Source organism: Cryptomeria japonica, chromosome 5, assembly GCF_030272615.1.
Source record: "Cryptomeria japonica chromosome 5, Sugi_1.0, whole genome shotgun sequence".
NCBI classification, from domain to species: Eukaryota; Viridiplantae; Streptophyta; class Pinopsida; order Cupressales; family Cupressaceae; genus Cryptomeria; species Cryptomeria japonica.
The window spans coordinates 730464110-730475891 of NC_081409.1; the positions used below are offsets into that span (position 1 = coordinate 730464110).

The 11782-nt window shown below is 39.1% G+C and overlaps 1 protein-coding gene across 1 annotated transcript in view; it reads right to left on the reverse strand.

Annotated features, from left to right (window-relative positions):
* The window catches only part of LOC131069846 (uncharacterized), a 58235-nt gene extending 46678 nt beyond the window's left edge, over positions 1-11557 (reverse strand). The window contains exon 1 of the mRNA XM_058005441.2: positions 11100-11557. Within this exon, the coding sequence (XP_057861424.2) occupies positions 11100-11225 (126 nt within the window). The 5' untranslated portion in view covers positions 11226-11557. The remainder of the gene's footprint in view (positions 1-11099) is intronic.
* Between the last annotated feature and the right edge of the window lie 225 nt (positions 11558-11782).

Sequence of the window (11782 nt, forward strand, 5' to 3'; positions counted from 1 at the left end):
TTCTCCTCTACAAGTGAGACCTCTGTACCTGTAGGTCCTGGCTAAAGAATAGAACAAGTAAGAACTCATGAAGAAAGTCCTATTTGCCTCCAGATTCCTTAGCTAGCTGTCTAAACTGTCACTGATCATACGGGCCCAGTCTATCATTTTTACTCCATTAATTATTTCATTAATGAAATAATACATCCAGGGTTCGAATGGAGCTCCCTGAGAATTTGCTATTATTCTATTGAGCAAGACAATCATGTCCCCAATGTCCTCCTTGAAGTATGCTCGCACTAGGCTTCTTCTCTGGAGTTTAGAGGCACCCTTCCTCGGCTTGTCTAGCCAGGAATGATTAACTATGGCATCATATTCTTCCAGGTGATCATGGTACAGACTGTCAGCTTCGTCCTTGGTCATATATATTGTGTTGTGGTACTTAGGGATCCTGAAGGCCTCTTTGATGGCCTCATCGCTGACATTCGCCAACACTCTTCCATCAAGTGCAACAATATCCTTACTGATGGGGTTGTAGTGTTTGGCACATTCAACTACTAGTTCATTGCACTGCATGGTGGGGAGTAAGCCGGCAACGTGCACGATACCACTCTTCATCATTTTCCGCGCAATGGTGGTAGGCACAAGGTTGTTCAGACCAAACATTCGCTTCTTAAACTCCCTCAGATTGATGTGTCTGAGGTTGGTGTTGTTGATGTTCATCCACTTGGAAGTCATCCTTGACTCTAGAAGAGCATCTTTATCTACCTGGAACTTCATGGTTCTTAAGACCTGCAGATGAATGATAAAAACTTTAACTTAGAAAAATTCTGCAGAATTTCGAAAAAAAAAATAACCGCGCCGCGAAATGGCTAAGTGTTGGAAAATTTTCCATTTTTTCACTCTCATGCTTAGCCACAAAAGTTGAATTTTCACCTCGAGACCCTCAGCCTTGAAGCTGGTTGACGTCACCATCAAGTGTTAAAAAACTTTCGAAAATTTTCATACTTAGCCACAAAAATTGAATTTTCACCTCTAGACCCTCAGCCTTGAGGTCGGTTGGAGTTACCATCAAGTGTTAAAATTTTCAAAAACTTTCATACTTAACCAAAAAAAATAATTTTCTTTCTCCAAAATTTTTGAAAAAAATCATTATTAAATTCCGGAAAATATTCAAAAAATTCACAATTTTAGTTTTACCTCTGACTTGGATAGGAATAAGGCTAGACTTTTCTCCAAAATATTGAGAAAATTCAAAAAAGATGCCTTTCTCCAAAAATCTGTAAGCCTTCTGCCAAAAAAAATATTATCCCACTTCCAGCAATATCTAGAATTTCCTCCAGATGATCTTCAAACTGACATACTTTACTAAGCTCTCCTTAGTAATTTTGAACTTCTTGATATAATAATGAATTTGATAATGAAGTATTTGTAGACAAGTTTTAAGCAAAACCCCTAAAATCATCCAACTCATACTTCTAATTCTAAAAAAAACTTTCCATTTTGATTTAAGTTTGAAGATATTCATTAATCCTCCAATATTCCCTTTCAAAAAAACTTTCCATTTTGAATTAATATCTCAATAAATTTTTAATATTCCCTCAATATTCTCAACAAAAACTTTCCATTTTGGATTTATTTTGAGGATTTTTTTTTTATTTAGATATTTCTTCATTTTGGATTTAATTTTGAAATCTCTGTGGATTTTGTGACATCATGTTGACTTTGTTTGACCTTCCATGTGTAGGTTGATTTTTCGAATTTTATCTCCATCTTTTTCAAAATTTTGGCGAATTTTGCCAACCTCTCCAAGGTACGGCGGACTTTGTCTAGAACTCCTTCATGGCCTCTCTTAACGTGAAAATTTGACTAAGGCATTGGGGCGAACTTTGATGTTAACTCCTCCATGGCCTCCTTTACCTTGGCGGACTTTGGTGTTGACTCCTCCATGGCCTCCTTTAGGTGGGGCGGACTTTGGAGTAGGCACCCTCAAGGTCTCCATCATCCTAGCGGACTTTGGCTATGACACCCATGGACCCTCCTAGCCTATGGCGGACTTTGGAGGTTGCTCCCAACACTTGGCAAGCTTGGGCAGACTTTGTTGTTAGCTCCTTCCTTGAGCAGACTTTGGAGACACCTCCTAGGGTGGACTTTAGGCATCCCTCCTCTTGGGCGGACTTCAACCTTAGCCCCTTCCTGGCTTCTCAAGCTTTGGCGGACTTTGGCTTGGCCTCCTTCATGGCCCCTTCAGACTTGGGCGGACTTCAACCTTAGCCCCTTCATGGCTTCTCAAGCTTTGGCGGACTTTGGCTTGGCCTCTTCATGGCCCCTTCAACCCTTGGCGAACTTTGGCTTAGCCTCTTCATGGCCCCTTCAACCCATGGCGGACTTTGAAGTTACCTTCTCCATGGCCCCTCTTCTTGCTTGGGCAGACTTCAACCCTTGCGCCTTCATGGTCTCCTTCCTCCTTGGGCGGACTTTCACCTTAGCACCCATGTGACCTCTATAGACTTGGGCGGACTTCAACCTTAGCCCCTTCATGGCTTCTCAAGCTTTGGCAGACTTTGGCTTGGCCTCTTCATGGCCCCTTCAACCCTTGGCGGACTTTGGCTTAGCCTCTTCATGGCCCCTTCAACCCATGGCGGACTTTGAAGTTACCTCCTCCATGGCCCCTCTTCTTGCTTGGGCGGACTTCAACCCTTGCGCCTTCATGGTCTCCTTCCTCCTTGGGCGGACTTTCACCTTAGCACCCATGTGACCTCTATAGACTTGGGCGGACTTCAACCCTTGCTCCTCCATGGTCTCCTAAGGCATGGCGGACTTTGACCCTTGCTCCTCCATGGCCTCTTCAGGTGGGGCGGACTTTAGAGTGGGCACCCATGTGACCTCCAAACTCATGGCGGACTTTAGGCAAGGCGCCCACATGGACCCCTAAGGCATGGCGGACTTCATGCATGGCTCCTTCATGGCCTCTTCAGCCTTCGTGATGGGGTTTGAACCTGCAGAAACACTTCAAAACCCTTGTTAGCCAGACTTAGAAGAATTTTCAAAGAAATTTCAAAATTTCACAGTTTAATCTAATTTAACCGGATTTAACTTGAAATTTGACATCCATGCTTAGGTGGATCATCTGAAGCAACAAAAAGCCTAAAATCTAGGGATTCAGTCTTTTTAGGTCAAAACTTGGAATTTTCAGGTTCCGGTCGAAGCAAGTCAGTAGTACAAGTGTAAACCCTAGGTTTGCATCCCAGAAAAAGCAAAAAGCCTAAAATCTAGGGATTCAGCTTTTTTAGGTCAAAACTTGGAATTTTCGAGTTTTGGTTGAAGCAAGTCAGTGGCGCAAGTGTAAACCCTAGATTTGCATCTCGGAAAAAGCAAAAAGCCTAAAATCTAGGGATTCAGCTTTTCTAGGTCAAAACTTGGAATTTTCGAGATCTGGCCAGAGCTGGTCGATGGTGCAAGTGTGAACCCTAAGTTTGCATCCGGAAAAAGCAAAAAGCCTAAAATCTAGGGATTCGGCTTTTCTAGGTCAAAACTTGGAATTTTCGAGATCTGGTCAAAGTTGGTTGATGGTGCAAGTGTGAACCCTAAGTTTGCATCCGGAAAAAGCAAAAAGCAGACATCCCTAAAAAATAGGGAAAACTTTCCAAAAAATAGCCATACTGGGAATTGGGCTAAAAAGGCCAAAAACGAAACTTCCTAAAAAATAGGAAAAAGCTAAAAAGCAAACTTTCTAAAAATAGAAAGTTGTCCAAATTCGTCCAAATCAATTGCGATCTTCGTCCTTTGGCCTCTCTAAGCACTCTGGTGGTGTTCACACTTCGGAATCACATAACTTGCAAAAACTAACTTTCAATCATTAAGGCCTGAAATGCTCTGAACTGGACAAGGCTTGGTGAAACTGCAGCAAAAGGTCACAGGATACTAACAAAATCCTAGAAAGCAGGAAAAGAGAGGGTCCCCATTTGCAATGGGGCGATGTGTGGAAAAGGTCACAACACTACCCCAGACCTCTTTTGCTGAATTAACACTCGTAACATGAGGCAAAAGAGAATCAAATACACACAATGTAATAGCTGCAAGAGCATACCTGTCTTTTCATCATATATTTGAGCCTTATTTGTGTTTGTTAGTCTTGTATCAGTCCATGTTACAATGCTCAACGCTACTTTTGTAAGAAGCGTTTCTCTCATCTTTGTTTTCCAGCCTCCGTTATTTGTGTGAGTCAGTTTTTCAGACTCCAGCAACATACATATGGAAGCCTTAATCTCAAAAAAAACAGATATCTAAAGATCAAACTGTCTTCTGTTAATGTAATCACACCACATGAAATCACATCAGTACCAAGTGTAATTCAACATAGACTTCAAAGTCTTGACATCTTTTTACAAATCAAAATCTACAAAACCATGCAAACAAATAACCCATTAACTGTGTGCAAAATAACATGATAAAGATTAGTCCCCCTCAATTGGGGAGCACATGCTTTGCAGTCCTCCAATGGGACTGCCTCAGCTATTCCATGAATCAAATGTGTTAACTACATCAACAGACAAAGTGTTCAATCAACCACATCTGAATTCTTACAATAAGCTACCTTGAAATTCAGCATCATTGGAGCTGACATTGGCTTGCAACAGAACATATAAATTCTGTTCAGAGTTTCCAGCAAATACTTCCCTTGACCAAGGAAAACATCAACTTGCCAAACTCCTCATCCCATAACATCTCATATCCTTTGTATCAAGCTTACCAGCGAACTCATTCTTACAACATAAAAAGTGTTAAAGAACATCTGGCAAGAATGACATCAACATACAAACCTAAAACTAGCAGCTCAGATTTATCAAGAATAAAGTACAAATTTGAATTTGCTGACAATGAAAATCCCAAATTCCTTGTTTAGGCCATACTCCATACAATGCCTTTTCTAGTCAGCATAAATGAGCATCACATTCATGGTCTCAAAAACCTTAGGGTTGGTCAAGATAAATTTCTTTTCAATGAAACCATTCACGAAAGCTACTTTTACATCGATCTGATGTATATTCCAGCTAAACCAAAGAGACACAGACAAGATAATTTTGATATTGGTACACCTTGTTATAAGGGCAAATGTCTCATCGCAGTCCACTTCCTCTTTCTTAAAAACTGTTGGTCTGCAAATCTTGCTTTGTATTTCATAATGCTCACGTCTTCTGCATGCTTTATTTTGAAAAACAATTGGGCATTAATCACGAATTTCCCCACTAGTATTGGTACAACCCCTCTGACATTACGTTGGAATTATATTCTCCTTTGTGGCTTCAAATGTCATAGCAACATCATCCAAACCCACAGACTCTACATCAAGAATAGCAATCAAGAAGCCCAAGAAATTCTTCAGTGATGACTTATGTGAAGTCAAGTACTAAACTTACGGTTACCAACATGTTCCTCTACATCCTACAATGACCTAAGAAAGACACTGTTGGTTTTTACCATCAATTGTAAGGATTTAGATCTTGCCTTCTTGACTAGAATCAATCAAATCAGAACTGATTTCTGATCTGAATTCAGTATAGCAAGTGCCATGGGCTTTTCGGTCATCCTAAGAGGGTCCTAATTACTTGAGAACCATCCCTTAATAAATTTAACATCTTTACTTGCTATTGTCCCTCTCTGTCTGGGAATATATATCCAAAAAGCCTTGGATGCCCCACAACCCAATAAAGCTGCCTTTGACACTTTAAGAGTCCATCCTTCTATCTATAGGTAGATGTATGTAAACCAGGAAACCCAGAACTTAAAAAACAGATGCCTTTTGCTTCTCCCCTGTGAAGGCCTTCTCCAATATTTTGTCTACTAATTCTCTGTGTAGGCACCCATTCAAGATGTAGAAATCAGTATTAGATGCTTCAGCCCAAAGACCGAGCAAATTCTTACCATGAAACCATCATGTTTGCGGTTACAGTGATAGAGAGATTTATTCTCTTGGCCACATCACTTTATTGGCAAATGTAACAAATCATGAATTCTCTCTTTATCCCACCATCTCTCTGCTGTCCAACTTCTTGGAGGTGTACTCCGCATTGTCTGATTCGAGGTTCTAACCTTCTTACACATCTGGTTCTCCACGAAATCCCTAAACACTTTAACCTTGGTCAAATCTCCCTGTTTAGTCTTCATAAAGTAAATCGATGACTTTCGTGAAGAAAAATTTAATTAAAAAAGACATCATAAATACTAAAAACTACCTGATATGGATCAATTCAACGATCTCCGTTGATCTCCACTCACTGATGGGAGCACTTCCATGTGCATCCTTTGGATACTCAATAATATGCTTAGTTTTAATATCGATAGCCCATGCAACATATTCTTTTAAAGAGAATAACTTACTGTAGTACAAATGATCAAAGCATTTGAATTTTGTGTCATAACTTGACCAACTTAGTATTAACAAGGACCAAGGTTCAAAGAGTCGCAGAGGCTAAAAGAATCCTATAAAAACCATTATGCACCCCCTTAACCACAAGCTAAGAAGAAAGCTCTTGGTTGTAAATCCAATGACACTAATTCTAATGATTACCCTTCCCCAGTCTGAACTAACTGTTCTGGCCTTGTTTCCCTTACATCACCTATGGCGTTCTCTGTACCAAATGGATTTGTCATCCTCCTATCACCAACATTGAGTCTATTGATACTTTGTCAGTCATGGTTTGGCAGTCTCTGTCCATACTCTCAATAGTCTACACATTATATTCTCCCAACCCTCATAGTTGGGCCTCTACCCAGCCTATTCCAGTTGGGGTAGGTACCAATAGTGAAGTGAAAACTTTCATGTGCCAAACATCAAAGTGATCAAGCAAACGAAAGAATGAAAAAATCATAAAATTCAAATTAACATTCATTATCATAATTGCTGAAACAAAACAAAAAAAAAAGTTGGGACAATCCAGAAAATAAACATGTTTGTCAAGAAAAATACATCGTCTAAAAGAGTTAGAACAGAAATGGTGACAAGTTACTAACTTCATCACTAAATGATGTCAGAGGGTACACACACGAAACCCTCTATCACACAAATTTATACAACCAAATGCAACAATGAAAAATGAAACAGATTTGGAATCTGCACAATGAACTCATGAAATGTTCATTCAAATTCACCAGTAAATCATTACAACAACTCCTCAAAATGAGGATACATCAACTGCAGCCTCTACGGCTAGGAAATATGCCTTCAAAACTGAAAATAAACTGGTCTACAACAACACATAAGAAACAAGCTACAGAAATTCTTTATTCAAAATCACATTCCTTCTCAACATCTCAGCGATGCAACCTGCAACATACAATATTAACTCTCTCTAGAATTTAAAAACACGCATCTCCAGCCTTAGTCACCGGGTTTGCCAAATTTCATGGTTGAAGTTTGAAATTCGGCAAACACTTAAAAAATGTATACAGTTCGTTAAAATTCATCACTAAATTCATACGGAAAACTTTTTATTAGGTTTTTTTAAACAAAATTCCTACTGCTCGCGGCTAGGGCACAACATATTTCTTCAAGGTGTGACAACAGAGAAACGATGGGAGAGAGGAGATGATTTAAGGCTATGCCACCATGGAATCAGTCTGCTCGAAGTCCCAATGGCTGCCGGGCAATCGATTTGATAGTGTAAAGCGGAAAATCGAACCCTAGGTGTTCTCCCCCTCTCCAAAGAGAAAGGGGGTCACTAGGATTGACGGTTTTCACTTAGGAGGGACTTTACATTCAAAAGAGGGGTTGAAACCCACAAGATCCAATCCCACACAATGCAAGACTGGATTCTAAATGAGTTTCAAGGGTTGAGACATCAAGGATACCCTCTTTTGTAAAGAATGTAGATAGAAAGATTGAACTAGGAATGCATGCAAAGTAAGAAAGATTCACTTATAAACAGAGATAGGGATACGGGATGAAGCTGCGGACCTGGAATTAGCAGTAAAATGTCGAGATGATGCTGTTCTGCAAATTTGAGCGAAAGTTGACGAGACGATGGCGCCCGGCATGCACACGGTCCTCCGAAAAATCCGCAAAACGAAGGGGGATCTGTTCGTCTCTGCATAAGAGTTCCAGATCTTCAATTACAGCCGCATACCTGCAACCTACACACAGAAAAGAGAGGACAATTGGGGGGTTAGGGATTAGGGGTTTGCCTTTAGGTCAAACCCCGGTTTTGGAATTAACCAAGAAATGAGAATGCTGTAAATGTAAATGTTTGTAATGTAAACAAGTACTGATACCTTGTTGTAAGAATGTTTGTATTCTTACATGCGAAGGTGTAATGAATGTTGTATTTTGTATGTTGTAAGTGATCTCCTCTTCAATGGTTGAATCCTTGTCTTGAATGCAACACTTAGCCTTAAATGGAGACTTAGAATGCTCAATTGCTTGAAGGAATGCTTGAATGCTTGAATGTTTGAATATCGCTTCCGCCTCTTGCTTGCATATATCTTCCTTTTTCTTACCTTTTTCTACCTCCTCAAATGGGAGGGGAAATGTAGTTTATATACTTGTCAATTAGGGCTGATAGACTGATTTTTCCGACCTTAGGCCGACCTAGAAACAATATTTTCCAATTTGCAAACTTAAAGACCCGATGCCCAAAAGAGACCGGGCCCAAAATAGGGCCAGGGACCAGGGCACTGGGCGCCATGGTCCTGAAGGACCAGGGCGCTGGGCGCCATGGTCCCACCTCCCGGGACAGCAAGGTGCAAGGAGGATCATGCCAGGGTGCTGAAAAATGCAGTTTTTGGTGTCGTAAACAGGTTTCGGGGTCTCCATTCAGGTTCAACGTTGCGCCGCCATCGTGAAGACCCAAATGTAGTCGAAATTGCAAGTGTCGCAATTTTAGGACGCTACAGATAGTGTTCGATCTTGGCATAGCTTTCATTCGTTCCCACTACTGCTCTCTCTCCCATCGGGACTTCATCCCAAAAATTTTAAGTTTTCTTATATGTAGTTGATTTAAAACTTTTCTATAGTTTAAAATTTAAAACATATATTTTATATTTTAAGAATTTAAATTCATTAAAAAATTAATATTATTTTATTTATATTAACATTTAATATATTTTAAACTTAATATTATTTTACTTTACTTGTTTATTTTTATTTTTTAATATTAATATTTAATATAATTAAACATATTTAAATATCTAAATTTAATTTTTAAACTTATCAACTTAAATATAATATTATTTTAAACTTTATTACTTATAAATTATAATTTTGTGAATATATTACTTATATTTTAAAAAAATTATATAAGGCAAATTTAATGCCGAATTTTTTTCCAAATTTTTACCCTTGCCGAACTTTATCCGAATCTTATGGTTGCCGAACTCAAATTCAAACTTGAATCTAGTGACTTAGTCTCCAGCCAATATGCTGCTATAAATACCTCCTTACACCTACAAAAAAATGAGTTTTTCAACAACATCCAGCTCTTCCCTCTTGCCAAAATCTGGAAGTTTCTTCTTCAATTTCTCAAAAAGACCCTTCTTCCCCAAACTCCCTCACTCCAAATCTGCACACCAAGAAATGCGATGCCCAGGATGAAAAGAGGCATGCCAAAATCATTAATTGCGAATCAATTAAAATTTGCCAATTTTAGAGCCATTTTTTTGGACTCTACTCTTCACAAGTAGTGGCTCTATTTTGAAAATCTGTTCCACTCCACTTGGGCGTCTAGATTCACCACTACTACCATTCAGGAGTCTTTAATGAGCTAGTCAAAAGGCATAAACACCCAAAATCTAACGCCTTCTAGAAGGAAATTTGAAATTTCAAACTTGAAGTTCCCTCCCACACTTGGATGCCCCTGCATCACTAGATAAGAGGAATCATCAACTAAAGCCACCTGAATATGGTTTTTGTTCTTCTATTAGTGAAATGAATAGCCTCTTGTAATGAAATGCACCTCCATGATCCACAATTCATGTACCAACTTTGATCGGAACTTATAGATATCCAATGCTAGTGTATCAGTGGTTATCAAGCTACTGGCTTATGGATCAAGGATGCACCACTCAAAGGGATAAAAATTCAGCATTTTATGTGGCTGAACTTACTTCAGGAAAACGGCATTTTTTGCAAAGGGAGCATTTTTCAAGTTTATTTCTTTCTATTTAAAAAACCTAGGCCATACCCTGCCCGTTACCAAAAACATACCAGTACGGGTATGCAGGCCTGAGAAGGGGTACCTTGCAATGTAGCTCCTTAAGCATTAGCTCTTCATAAGCCACTATTACTTTCATTGAGTTGTAATAAAACCTTCGTAGGGTAACCGTCACGTTAAATGCCATGACTGAGTGTTAAACCCTTCGCCCAGTCATGCAGAGGTTGCATCCAGCTATGCATCGCACCCATCAAGTTCGAGTGCTCTTTTCCCCAATTTAAACACCCATCTCGCAGGCAGCAAGTCAAAAGATGTGATTTGCCCAATTTTAACATCGAAATTTAACATTTATTATGCCTCCTTGGCGATTTGATCCAAGGGCTCCACTTTGGATGCCTTGATAATTTTACTGCGTGTGCTTATCTCCATCAGGCATGGATGTTCTGACTTGAACAATTACTATTTATATATGTTACTGTATCTGTGTTCTATTTAAAGATCGCCTGACGTAAGGATAAACTTCATATATCTCGCGTGATGGTAAAAAGAGATGCTTACAATTGCATGGCTCGGGATGAAATCACCGCAGCCCAATAAGGTTAAACATAATTCATTAGAAGGCATCTGCTAATCATATCCTCGCCAATGATTAACCTAGCCGAACATAAGGAGCAAAGACAAATGGAAAATGTCAAACCCTTCGAACAGGGAGCAAATTGTCCATCCGTACCTGAAATTGCTAGAACTAAACCAAAAACAAACCCAACACAACACAAATGTCTTTAAAAAGCATTCAAAATAAAACCTTTCCCAGACGCAGAAAATCATCAAGCCCTGAAACTTCCACCGAGATTTTTTTTAAACAAACACTACCCACAAAACGGAACTTGAACTGTGATCAAAATAAAGCCCTATATGATAAAACCCTAATCAATATGAAAAAATAAACGGATGTGGTTGAAGAATACTTACCGTGAAGAGCTCGACAACAATATGATCAGGTATCGAGTTGAGACTACCAATGCGATGTATGTTAGAAACCGCAGTGTCTATTGTGAGATTGAGCAGAGTTGGGGAAGCACTGCGAGCTGATGACATGTGACTACCCGCTGTATAATGAAATTCTCTCCTTTTTACAGAATCAAAAACCCCAATTGCAGATGATATTCACACGATAATTGTCAATCCTGCCAGCATGTATTGTAAGTTGAATTTCTGTAATCTTTTTTAGCACGATGATTTTGTAACCCCGACACGCTCAGCAGACATTTTCAAAGGTTGCGAAGAATTCTGGTTTGAATTTTCGTCGTTCCCGACAAAGCGGAAATTTGACTTGTCTTTTATTGCTGTTTTCATCTGTTTCTGTAGCTCAAAAAATTTCAGCCATTTGGTAGCATACGCATCTATTTCCGATCACGATATACATTTCCAATATGTTTTAAAATCTAATTTGTCTTTTTTTATATATATTGAGATAATGCAGAAAATTACACAGATTTAGGCAACCACAAGATTTGAAAAAATAAAAATGGAAAACTCCCAGCAGTCTTATAATACAAAACCACAACAACTAAATTGAATATAGCTAGCAAAGAAAGCATCCAAAGTTCAAAAACAATAATGTCACTACTAAACCTCTTTTTTCGTATGCCTCT